Below are 13,188 nucleotides of genomic sequence, written 5' to 3'. Positions count from 1 at the left end.
ACCTTCCCTTGCATGGCATCACTCTGGTTGACTTGGCTTCCCAGCATGCTCATCTTTGGGGCCGTGGCAGGAGGCTGTGGCACCACCTGGGGAGATTCTGGAAGCCAAAGGCTCCCTGGCAGGCAGAAATCACTCCTTTTTTTTTTTTTTTTTAACTGAATACTGGTAGAAAGGTGAGGAGGTGTCTTCCCTGCCCTATTCCCGGCTCTTAATTGAGGATACCTGTGCTTACCACTGCCTGGAGGAGCCTGAGGGCTACAGGAGATGGAGACGAAGGCATTGGAGAAATCAAAAATTCACCGCAGAGCAGTTCTTGATGCTTTCCAAGCCTTTGGTACAGTTGATATTACTGGTCATGGCCTTGGAGTGGGGATGGTGAAGGTAAGAATCATAGAATCATTAGGTTGGAGAAGACCTTTGAGATCATCAGCTCCAACCATACCTGTCCACTACTAAATCATGTCCCCAAGCAGCTCATCCACCTGCCTTTTAAACCCCTCCAGGGATGGGGACTCTACCACCTCCCTGAGCAGCCTCTGCTGGTTCTCAAGAACCCTTTCAGGGAAGAAATTTTTCCTGGTGTCCAATATAAACTTCCCCTGATGCAGCTTAAGGCCATTCCCTCTCTTCTTGTCACCTATCACTTGGGAAAGGAAACCAGCACCCACCTCTCCGCAACCTCCTTTCAGGCAGTTGTAAACAGCGATGAGGTTTCCCCTCAGCCTCCTTTTCTCCAGGCTAAACCACCCCAGGTCCCTCAGCCGCTCCTCGTAAGCCTTCTTCTCCAGCCCCTTCCACATCTTCTTCTGTAAAGCAATGCAAGGCTTTATCTCACTCGGTTTGGGAACCAACGGGACCCTGTGAAGCCCCTTCCTTGGTCCAGTCCCCGTTGCAGCCAGCAGAGCGCTAACCTCATTGAGTGGAAACCTCCTCCCCAGCCTTGGTGCAGTCACTCAATAAACCGTTTGCTGCTGAGCTGCTCCCCAGCTTCTTGGCAACTTCATTCCCACCTTCCCTATTTCTACTGGAGCATTGCCTCCCTCTGAAGCAACTGGAACCAGTTTGCTGCCGGGAAGAGAGGGTCAGGATTGCTCCCAAGAGGCATTTCGGTGCACAGCCAGCTCAGCGGGGTCTATCCCAGCACCCCAGCTCTGCCCGGCAGGGTGCTGAGCCAAACACAAGGCTGGGATGGATGAACCCCATCTCTTCCCATCCCCGCTGAACTCACCAACGGTCCCTGGCTGCTGCATCTCCTCTCCATCAATGATGCTTCAGGCTCTTAGTTTAATAGGGCTGGCACTGCGGATTTTGGCATGGGATGCTGGGGACAGTGGCATTGGTTCTGTACGTTTCCCAACCATTTAATGTGATGAAATCTAACAAATAAATCAAGCCCAGAATGGCTTTTCTTTACCATCAAGGGATGAGACTTGCAGCTCGTATTTGGCTGGGCCAGGTGTGCTTTGCATGGATTTCTTTTACCTGGCTACGCAGATCCAGTGGTCTTAATTCTATTATTGCTGGAGGAAGCTCTTAGAACCCACAAAAAATCTCGAAGTGTTCTTCTTTTCCCCATCTCCCTACTTTGCAATACAGTAAAGGCTGAGTGAGCCAGTGGAGATGCTCGGGAGGGGATCCGAGGGTGTTGGGGATGGCAGAGGGACCCCAGGGTGCACATTTCCCTGCCTGAGCCAACAAAGAGAATCCCAAATCCTCCTGTCTTCGACCTAGAAAATGTCACCTTAGATGGATTTTACTGGGAATTTGGCTTTTCCTGCTTTGGGCAGAGCAAGGGTGAGTTTTCCACTGCAAACCCCTGCTGATCGCTCACCCTGAATCCTCCTCCTGTGAGCTGGGGGTGTCCAAGGCCAGGTTGGAACCCCCTGATCCAGTGGGAGGTGTCCCTGCCCATGGCAGGAGGTGGAACAGGATGGGCTTTGAGATCCCTTCCAACCCCAAACAATCCATGATTCTATGACCTCCTGCTTCTCCAGTTCCCAGTGGAAGTCAAGGTTTCAAGCAGCATCCCAGCAGTGCTGGCTGTTCTCCTTGCAGCTGGGTCAAAAACAGATGTGCAAACACAGTTTCCCTGGAAAAAATCAATCCCAATGCGCCACCCAACTGCTGGGCTGGATGAGCCTCCCCAAAGCCACTTGGATAGAGGTTCATTCCTCTACCCCAGGCTTTTGAGAGCCTTTTAATTAGGAGGCAGGGCTAATTAGGGGTAGGAGAGTGTCTGTGATGAGTGCAGGGTGTTGCAGGCTGGGGCGCTTTGGAGGTGAAGAGCAATGCCTGTCCCACAGGTGCTGGCAAGGCTGGGGAAGCTGGGAAACCTGGATTCACTCCCAGTATGCAGACAGGTCTTGAGCAAGCAGGTTTGTACCTCAGTTTCCCCATCTAAGTGTTCTTTTCCACAGAAGGGTTTGCTGCTAGGAGAAAGGCTTTAGAAAATAAAAGGAGATGTCGGTGTATTCTGCAAAAAGCAGCTCTTGGAGTCAGCTGAGGACAGTCTCAGCTAATTGGAGAGAGGAGAGCATGGTCTTATTTGCCTATTATGGTCCCGATCCTGCTGGGCTGACACACGGCTGCGAGCACAGGGAGGGTGCTGGCAGCACAGACAGCCTCGGTGCCCCGCATCCTCGAGGTAACTGTTTGCTGGACTTGAGCATCTTTTTCTCAAAGAGATGATACGAGTGAGGAGGGAAAGCACCGCGCCTGGTCACGGCTCACCGGCAGGCAGCCAAGGTCACCCCAGCCCCACATTGTCCCCAGACTCCTTGCTGGGGACAGTTGGCTCCTTCCTCCTGCCCACGTTAGTGCTACGTGTTGAACGCTACGTGTTGAGCTTGCCATGCCAATGAATACATTGCTCCTCCCAGCTGGCTGGGGACCAAAAGAACCCTTGTTCTCTTTCTTTTACACCTCGAAAAGGACATCGACAAAAAATCAAGGACCTGTGTGGTGCACGTTTCTGCTCGCTCCTTCTCTTCCATCCCTGGAGCAGGGCTGTGCTCTTCCCTACCAAGCTGGTGCTCCCGCACCACGATGGGGGCTGAGACCCCACCATTACCTCCCCCATCCCATTTATTCTTTTAGCTGATTCATGAAATTCCCGCTCTGGCATCGCTGCGTTGCTTTAAGCTGTTTACGTGAGTTCAGGAGGCGACAGCGTGCGGAGTATTTTTAGCTCACCGGGTAGCAGAGAGGGATTAAAATGCAGTCAATGTTACAGACGCTGGGGCTGAATCAGTATTCCTGCACAAACCTCTCTGTGCCAGCGTTTTCCATTGAGTGTCTGAAAAAAACCCAAGTTTCCATGGAGACCCAGCTCCAGGGCAATCCATTTTCCTTGAAAAAAAAAGAGGCAGCAGGTAGGGAGCAGGCACAAGTGATGGCCAAGCTCCAGCTCCAGAAGGAGACGGGTGGCTATAAATCCCTGATCCTTTCTCACCTGGGATGCAGGTGTGGAAGCAAACATGTGGGTGTTAGGTGGTGAGCTGCGTTGTTCACCCCATCCCGTACGCCTTTGGTGGGTGTCTAGGGAGCTGGATGTGCTTTCTGGGTGGATGGTTTGCCAAGTTGGTGGTGGAGGCTGGCAGGAGGTCCTGGTGCCTTGCTGTGGGGAACGGGAGCGCGGTTGAGCCGAGGGGAAGATGGGTTTAGGGTTGTTCTCCTGGAATGGTGGAATCAGGAATTTGTTCCCCACCTCCAGGAGTTAAATGAGTTAAACCAGTAGATTGTTGTGGCTGCCCCATCCCTGGAGGTGTTCAAGGACAGGTTGGAGGAGGCCTTGAGCTCCCTGATCCAGTGTCCCTGCTCACGGCAGGGGGGCTGGAATTAGGCAGTCTTTAAGATCCCTTCCAAATCAAACCATTCTATGACTGATTCTATGATCCTCTTATCCATGTTGGGACTGTGTCATCTTCTGCCTTGAGGCACCTCTGAAGAGGCTGTGCCAGGGTCAGGCTGTCTCCAGTCTGTAGTGCAGGAGCTGAAACACTCTAAGACATGAAGATCAAGGCGATTTCTTAGGATCACACTGCAGAAATATCCTATCTTGGTTTGCCTCTTGGCCAACGTACAGACATCAGCCAGAAGAGTGTCCCACGGAGAGGAGACCCAAACGTTGCTGTACTTCATTTTCTAGCTCAGCAAATCTCCTCTTCTCCTCCTCCTGCTGCATCAATCTTGGGAATTCGGGTGGAAAAAAAGAAGAATATTAGTTCTTGCTAGACTTATAATTTCTCCTGTCTGTCCCCAGCACTGTAGTTGGGGACATCTCCATTGGGGTGGTGACAATCTTGGGTGGCATAGCAGGTCAGTGCGCAGAAAACTCAGTGCTCTGAGTTTGGCACTGGAGAAGGCTTGGCAAGAGAGCCCTGGGGCTGGCTGGGCTGCAGCAATGAGATGATCATTTGCTTGTCCTAACAACCATGAGATGGTTGGTCTGCAGACTCATCTGGTGGCACCCTGGGAGATATTGTTTTGATAGGCATATGGACATGGGTTGTATGTAGGGCCCCAAGCAATGGGGTCCTGCCCAGGTCATGAGTTCTCCAAGCAAGCCCCATCCTTAAACCCACTGAGATCCAAGCTGGAGCCAACGCATTTCCTCCCAGTTGCTTTCCCTTTACTATGACAGGACTTCTCCATATGGTGATCCAGCATGTAGAAACCTGGAAAGCCCAGCCCTCAGTAAAGGCTGAAACCAAGCAGTGAAACACAACGGTGTAAAGCACAAAGCAAACGCCAGCTCCTGGAGTGGCCAGCCCTATCACCACCTCCTTACATGGGATGCTGGATCTGCTGGAGGAGATCCATGGGTGACGTGTAACGTGTGCAACTTCTAGGGAGCATTGGGATGGATCATCTCTGGAGGGATGAGCTTCTTCTGGGAGCACAGAGCTCCTGGTGGGGTCTCATCCTACAGCAGGATCTGAGTGCAGATGGGTTTCATGGAGAGACTGAACAGAGATTTTGCAAGGAGGCTGTGGATGGGCACAAGCCACCAATCCCTGACGCAATCAGGTACCTCGAGGCCACATTCTCTGCCCTGGGGTTTGATATTTTGATTTTTCAAACCAGTCAAGAGCAGCCATGGTTGAACAAACCCACTCATGTTGCAAAGCAGGGTTTGCGCGTTCCCATCCTTCATCTGGGGAGAAAAAAAAAATGAAAATCCATCTGTAGAAAATCTTCTTTGGTTTCTCAAAGGCGTTTTCATTAAACAAGAAAGGGATGTTTAAAACCCCACGTCCTCCGAGCAAAATCCAAGCTGAGAACTTGTAACAAACAAAATGATTTTCACTGCAGCATTTTTCAGCCTGATTGATTAATGTTTCTGCCCAAGCAGAGTACTTTCTGTGAAAAGGCTTCCTTTGATCTAAAAACAGTTGTCATTGGCTTTTTAAAACTGAAAACCACTTCCACTTTCATTAATAGCTGTTCTCCCATCCCCGGTCTGCACTCAGCATGCCTGGAACAGCTCCTGTCCAACGGGTTATTTTCCAGGATTGGAAACAGCCGACATGATCGGCTTTTATCTGTGTTCATGGTGAATTTAGGCAGACTTGTTCCGCGCTCAGAAAATGGTCTGTTTTCCTTGTTCTGGGTAATAAAAAGGAAAAAGCCATATTTCAGCCCGGCTGCTTGTTTTCACGTAGTCTTGGAAATCGGTTCTCTCCCCACAGAGTCAAGGGGGTGCTGCTAGACGGACTTCGATGCCTGAGGTTCTCGGTTCTGCTCTTGGATCTTGGCTTTGGCTGGTGATCGGCATGTTCAGTGGAGGACTGACACCCCAACACCTGCGACGCTGCTGGATCTGGGGGTACCTGCTCACCTGGGATGCAGGATGCATCCTTGCGGGGTACCTGGTTATGGTGTTGCACCATGGCAGGAGCATCCCAGGGCCTCCCCATGTGGCTCTGGGCTTGGGGACCATATGTTGAGGCCATGCTCTTAACCCTGCCAGGAGTACAAGGGGTTGGGTTTTTCTTTGTGTGTGTCTCGAAGGCTGCATGAAACACATGGAAAGGGATTGCCTGAGATCACTGCCCACCGCCCAGGCTGCTCCATCATCAGCCTTTTGTTTTCCTCTGAGGTGAGCTAGTCCTCGTCTTTGCTTTCTGCTCACAGAAAATCGTATTTGTGGAACAGCCTGCAGGGGAATGAAAAAAAAAAAAAACCAAATCAAATTGCAGCACTCCAAGTATCTCTTGGCTTTATTTCAGTAACCCGGCTAAATCCTCCGCAGGACTTTGTGGCCCTCCTTTGGGAGAGGATGACTTGTGCAGCTTCGTTCCCAGCCCTGATGGGAAGCAGGGATGGTTGGGCAGAGGGTGGAGAGAGGGAGAGATCGATTACAAACCTATTGTGTTTAAGCCCTGATGGGAAATATTGCCCTGTTTGCAGTAGAGCATCTTTGCACTCCCTTTTGCACAGGGACCATAGGGAGAGGGGGTGGTGTGGACATGGGGGAAAAGTAAAAACCCTACAAGCAGCTTGCTGTAAGGATGCTCCGGTTGCTTCCCGCTGGAGTAAACACCATTTCCCTCTGGTTTGCAAGTAAATAGAAGGTCAACTGTGTGCAAGCAGCTTGCAACCTGTGGTGGCACCTTGCACTGTCAGCGTTGGCTTTGTCCCCTTTGAACTCATTCCCCTTTTCCCTGCAGCCCCCCCGCGTCCCTCTCTGTGGGACCCCCAAGTTCCAGCCTCTGCTTTGCATTTATAGCTGCCTTTTGGAGCTCTTTTGTTATTTTCTGCTGTTCCTTTTTGGAAAAAAAAAAAAAAATAAGCAGCTGACACCATCTCGCTGTTTGTAGAAGGGAACTATTTAGGGACATAACTATTGGGTTTTGGAAAACTTACCATAAGGGGAGAGCCGTAGTTCCTTCCAGGCTGGAATCTGCCCAGCTCCCTGCCAGCCAGCTCTGCTTAACGGGATGCTTCTAATGGGACATTAACGACTCAAATAAAAATACCATGGAGTGATTTCTGAGCAGAATAATTGGGAGTCAGCTGGAGCTTGGAGTTCTTCATGCTTCCCGAGCACTTGTTCCTCTCAGAGAAGGACGTCACATTCCCGTAACTGGTTTAAATGTGTCCTTGGTGCTGGCTGGTGTGTTGAAAGCCAGTGTGAGCTGATGAGCTTGGCAGAGCTGGGATTTGGGGGGAGAAATGGCCTTTTAGGAGTCTGCAGTTGAACTCAAACAACCTTTCCAGAGCAGCGCTTGGGAGACGAGAAGCTAAAAGAGATGCGTGTTCTCCTCTCTGGTCTTGGTTGTGACCGTGATGGGGGACAAATCTGTTGGGTCTGTGTGGCAGATTGAGGGCTCCTCTGTCCCAGTTAATGATGGGTACAAATCGGGGGTGGATGGTAAGGAGCCCCCTCGTTGTCTCGTATCCTCTGCCGACACCCGTCAGGAGACACCATAGGCTGCGCGTGGCCATGGGGCTGCTGCTCCGCTCTTGGGCAGCATCCACTGCCGCTTACTTGCAATTCATGAGTTTTTTTCCTTCTAAATTTAGCCCTTTTGGGGCAGGAGCGGTAAGGAAGAAGGTGGAGGGGGGAGAAAGAGGAGGAGAAGCATTTCTTTCTCCGGGTCTATTGTCTAATCAAAGAGAGCCTGACTTTAAAGGCTTCCTATTTGACGTGGAGCCGATGGGGAACATGCATCATTAGAAATGTGCAAGTTCCTCTGTTCTCCAGCATCACTTTGAAATCACTAGTGACTGCACGGTCTGGGCATGGCAGGGGGGAGCCGCTGGCCGCGTGGCAGAGCTGCGTTGCGCCGCTCCCAGCAATCCTGCTGCTGCTTCCATTCCCTGTCAGCCCTGGATGCTGCAATGGGGACTGGATTTCTATGAAAAGCAATTCAAATGCAGGTGCTCTCTGGGCTGCAGGCATCTCTCCATCCCAAAATGCAGCACATGCACCAAGAATCACCTTGTTTGCACATTCACCCCCTCTCCCCATTTCCCTTTAGAGCTGCAGAACTGTTACCAGAGCCAGAGAGCTTTTGGGGGATAAAACAGGTTTCTTTGATCCCAGGGATGCTTTTCTCTCTCTCTTGTATAAGAAAAGAGCTTTATCCTACAAAGGCGGTATCCAAAAAGCCACTTTAGCAGGAGGGAGGCGATGCACATGTCCGGGCTCAGAGCTGCGCAGTATATTTGCATAAGGACCCACTTTTGTACCCTCTTACGGGCAGTGTTTGGGGCAATATGAAGCAGAGACACTTGGCAAAAGGATCTGTTGGTGTTTGGCAGGGGAAGAGGTGTGGATGCGGAGGCTGGGAGGGAGCCACGGGGGTGGTGGGTGCTCTCGGCCGCTCAGGGAAGGACATGGATCCCACACCAGGGATGCTGCTCTTGGCAAATCGATGCTAATCCCATTGTCTGTGCTGCAGAGACAGCACCGCCTCGGCAGGCTGAAGGCGATGGGCTGGGCAGGAGCAAAGGGGATCTGACGTGCAGGTGTAAATCAGGGTGGCTCACGTGCTTCTGAGGCACTTTGGTCCCTTATTGCTGCTGGGTGATCCTAAAAGAGATGCAATGGAGGATCCCAAACTTCCACAGGGGGCAAGGAGCTCCCCAAGCTGCTGCACAAAATTCTCCTGCCTTCCTTTTTCTCATGGCCATGGTCCATGTCCATCTTTCTCAAAACCTCACCAGGAGGAAGGGGAAAAAGAGAAGTTTCTTAGTGAGCTTCATCATCTTTGCTCCTGCCTCCCCTCTCCACGCTTCCTTGCTGGTTTTAGCCTCCCAGTTTCCAGCCTGCAAGACAAAACCATCCCCTCTGCAGCCGCTCACCGCTCCAGTAGGTACCCACATCCCATCCCACTTCCCCTCCCCAATGCTAAGTGCCATGGGATCAGCATCTTCCCAAGGTTCTGGAAGATGCATTTTCTGGGATGCTACCTCTAAATTTTCCCTGTGGAGGATGCAAGTGGGTGGGTTTTGCCTGGCCTGATAGAAATTTGGACCAGTGCATCCTAGCCAGCTATCAGCTCTGCTAATCATCACCCTGAGCCGCTGCAAACAGCTGCTTCGTGCTGCTCCAGCACCACGGTGCTCCCCAAGACCACCCGACTTCAGCAGAGCCGTGCAACCAGGCTGGGAATGAGGGCAACCTACAGGGACTGGGGGAGCCTAATTAGCCTGATTGCTGGGGGGAAGATGGGAATAATGCAGCCACATTTGACATAAGGAAGTCTGTCGTGACTGAAAAAGGCTCACGGACACAGGTGGGAGAGGAGCAAATCACCAGCCACGGCTTCCACTACCAATGCGATTTCAGCCTTAAGCACATTGCTCTCCCACATCAAGGCTGCTGGCAGGCTTTGCCCATTTCCAAAATGCCACTTTGTCTTTTTCCCTTGGATTATGTTTATTTTTATGGCTAGAAGAGCCCTTTGTGTTCAGTAACTTTGACTTTGTGCGTTCGACAGGCCATAAAATGCTGCATGGTACTCAGCCTTATTAATAGCATTTATTACTGCAGAGGGAACAGGCACGAAGAGCTCGGCTCCATGGGTGGGGAGCTTTTCAGAGCAATCACCTAGGGCTATGCAACCTGTTATGAAAACTCTTTGCACAACCAGGATGGATTTGTTCTGTGCAGAGGGGATGTGGGTAATTGGAGGAAAATCACCGCCTCTTGACAGATAAGAGCCTGCCCTGTTTGTTCTGGAAATTAGAGGGGTCAGCACAGTTTTGTAGGTGTTTCCCCCCCATCTCAGGGTTGCTTTGCTCCTGCAGGCAGGGATGGTGGCGGTTGACAATCCAAGGCGTGTTTGCTCCTGCCATGCCTGCCCAAGGCCAGGTCTGGCTGCCTGACTCCCCTTCTCAGCACAAGGAGCCGTGCTGGGTTAATTCCTGGGTAGGAAACTACAGTGCTTGAGCACTTGATCATACCCTTCCCTGATCGTTCTCCACATCCACCACTGGGCTCTGGTGATGGTTTCAGCTCAGATCTGCCTCCTCCACCCCGGCTGACCGGCACGGCCAAGAGGGCACTGATAGGTTTTACCTTTGGAAGCTCCAGCCTGGGCAGGACCTCATCTGCTTGATGGGAATAAAATGGGACCTGCATGGATAAAACCTGCACAGGCTCCGGTTTCAGGTGGAAGGGAAGAGCCAGGAGGTGCCTTGAGGTGGAGGAAGGCCTCAAGATAGGAAAGAGCTGGAATGGTGATGGAATCTTGGCTGGAGGCGCAGAGTCTGGGGAATAACAGGCACTGCGATCACTGGGATGTTCCCAAGCAGCAGGATAGGAGGAGAAAGGGATTTAGCCTGGTACAGCATAGGAGCCGCAGTCCCTTTGGTCTTTATCCCTCCCTTCTTCTGCTCAGCAGCTTCCCTGCAGACACCTCGCACCCCAACAGATTTCCCCTGAACTTCACCCACCTCAACTCCTCTTTCCATCACTGGAAGGAAACCTCTGCTGTGCCACCAGTTCTAACCATGCCCATGCTTGTCATCCATCACCCCAACCCCTCCAAGATGAAGATCTCAAGAGCTTCTGTAGACAAAACTGAGTTGCAAAGGGGCTTAAGGGAGGCTGGCAAGTTTGCTGCACATGGATATCTGTTTTATCTCTCCTGTACAGTGAAGCCTGGGGAAGAGAAAGGATGAAAGGACCTGAGGAGCCTTTGGGGCTGGCCAGTGCTGCTGTGACCTGGACAGTGTGAGGACCTTACCTGCAGCTGGAGAAGGGCAACAGAGGGATAGGGAGAGACAGAAGAACTGGCTGAACTCATCAAGATATTCACAAACTGGCTTCCCTCCTCTCTTATTTTGTTTAAATTAAGCCATCAGCCCACATTAAATGGTAAATTATCTCAGCTGCTGCCTGTCTCCCTGTGGGGCCGGTGGCCAGAAGACATGGGGGGGAGAGGGTGAACGCTGCAGGGCTGCACCCTGGCCTTGGACCTGGAGAAAATGTAGCTCTTGTGGAGGTGGATATCATCTCCCCTTCTGTGCCTGTGATCAGCCCTGGGAAACCAGAGCCAGTCATCCAGAAAGATCACAGCCCTGCTCTGCTGGTCTTGGAGGACAGGTAGGAACTGGTCTCTAATCGATCTAATCAAGCTGAGCATGGTGTGAGCTGCTTTAGATGGTGTCCTTCGAAGTCCTTCTCTGGGCTGTAGCGCCTGCTCGAGCGAGAAAGAGCACCGTGTTGCCATGAGAAGGGTCGCAGTGTACCAGGACAGAGGGTCTGGAGCCACCACAGGGAATGGCAGCGTGGGGCTGAGGTGGGATCTGGTTTAGCTCAGGATGGGCTTTTCCTTGAATTCCACCTTTGCAAGTGGCACCTGCAAAGAAGGGAGATGTGCACTGGCCTGGTAGCTGAGGGAGTGCCTTTGTCCTATGTTGCTTATCTTGGAAAGACCTTCCTGGTCCTCCTGGGGTGTCTTCAGAGATGAAGCCTGCTCTGCTCTGAGCATCCACAGTTGAGGCAGGGGGATTCTCTTCCCTTTGGGCATCTCGGAGCCAGTCTCCAACCCCGCTGCAGGGTCCCAGCTGGGGACCCTCATCATGGGCTGCCAGCCTTTGGCAGTGGATTCAGTTTTATTTGGTCCCTTCCACTCCTGCCGTGATGAATGGTCTGTGGCAGTGTCTCCACTCAGCAACATCTGCCACCTTGCCTTCCACTCAGCACCAGGTGGTGTGACAGAACCCCAAAACCAGCCATTCTCTCTGTATCGCTGTTGACCCCAGGAAGAACATGAGCTCTTGGTGCCTGTTGCCAGCTCCTTGATGAGCTCTTATCATCACTGCAATGAGTTGCACAGTCTCTGGTTGGATGAGTCTCCAAGGTCATGCCAGAGATGTGCTTGGTAGCTGGATACAGCTCATCGTAAGCCAACTTGTGCCAGCGGGTGGGCTTTTGCAGGAGCAAGGAGTACTGGAAGGGAAAGGCTGGAGTTGTCAGGGGAAAGTGTGGGAGACCATAGGGCTGGGGGAAAGGATTGGGGTGAAAGAAGACGGTGAGAAGAAAATGCAACAGGAGGTAGAGGGGATAGTAGGGGCTTCAAATCACGTGCTCGGGCTTCTGCTAGGGAAGCAATGGGTGCTGGTACTCAAAGGAAGAACCTCCCTGCTCTGCAGTGTCCCACCCGAGTTTGCATCTCCAGCTTTCTAAGCCTGCCTTGAAAGAGCACCTCTGTCCCACCAATCAACAGCAGCCGCCAGCTCTGGGCACTCCGGATCACTGATGTGCAAAGGATAAGTGCTTTCCCTCGGTTAAAACTGAGTAAAGATGAACAAACCCATTTCTCTGGCCGTTTTTCTCCCTCTGCCTTTCCATAGCTTGGCTTCCCACAAACCTCCTGCATCTGTATTGTTTTAAGCACAGTAGGAGCCAGGAATGGGCTTCATGGATCAGCTCTGTGTCGTGTGCCTGGGTCTGGCTTGCAGCAGCTTGAAGTGCCCTGGATCTGCACCAAGAGCATCTGCAAGCAGTTCACCTTCGCCGAAGCTCCTGGCAGCCAGCCTGATTGGTCTGAGGGCATGGTCCAGGGCTGTCCCAGCCCCAGCAGGAGCACTGAAGGCTTTGTGGCCATCCATGTGATGGTGAAGAAAGTGTTTAGATCCAGTGTGTGGGTTTTGGTACTCAGGTTTTTGCACTCGGTGTAATGTTTACTGAAGCTGTGAGGTGTCCTCTGTATGTCTAGGGATCTCCTGAAGTCACGTTCCCTCTCTTCGAGACACTGCAGGTCATCTTACCTCCATCTCTGCTTGGTCTCAGTGGATCACATGGATGCTGTTGAGCTCCTAGCAGAGAAGGATGTCGGGTCTGTCCCGTGCTGAAATACAGATGCAGGAGTTGAGGGAGGATCTCCAGGACTGAGTGTGCAACAGGACTTTCAAAGGACTCTAGCTGAGATGTTTTACAGTCAGCCAGGCACTTCCCACTGTCCTCAGTTCCTCCGTCCCATCACCCAGCCAGAATCTTGGGAGGTTTTTCCGACAAGCAGACAAGTATTCACAGCAATTCCAGCCTGAGTTTGACCGAGGTGCAAGAAACAACCTCAGTGCCAACTCCTGAACGTGTGGCCAGTGCCCAGGGAGGAATGGGCTGCACCAGCTCACGCTATTGCTTTGCTGTGAGTGCATTGCGAGTGTCAGTGGTGGTTACTGCATCCCAGAGGAGCGATGGTAACTGGATTATTGGCAGCCTTTACC

General features: G+C 51.9%; 1 protein-coding gene across 1 annotated transcript in view; it reads left to right on the top strand.

Annotated features, from left to right (window-relative positions):
• The window catches only part of KCNC4 (potassium voltage-gated channel subfamily C member 4), a 39,367-nt gene extending 28,552 nt beyond the window's left edge, over positions 1-10,815 (top strand). Inside the window, exon 6 of the mRNA XM_054087555.1 lies at positions 10,610-10,815. Within this exon, the coding sequence (XP_053943530.1) occupies positions 10,610-10,635 (26 nt within the window). The 3' untranslated portion in view covers positions 10,636-10,815. The remainder of the gene's footprint in view (positions 1-10,609) is intronic.
• The last annotated feature ends 2,373 nt before the right edge of the window (positions 10,816-13,188 follow it).

The sequence above is a fragment of the Cuculus canorus genome, chromosome 24 (genome assembly GCF_017976375.1).
Source record: "Cuculus canorus isolate bCucCan1 chromosome 24, bCucCan1.pri, whole genome shotgun sequence".
Taxonomy (NCBI): Eukaryota; Metazoa; Chordata; class Aves; order Cuculiformes; family Cuculidae; genus Cuculus; species Cuculus canorus.
The sequence above is the reverse complement of the archived record's forward strand: the minus strand, read 5'-3'. Positions and strand labels throughout refer to the sequence as shown.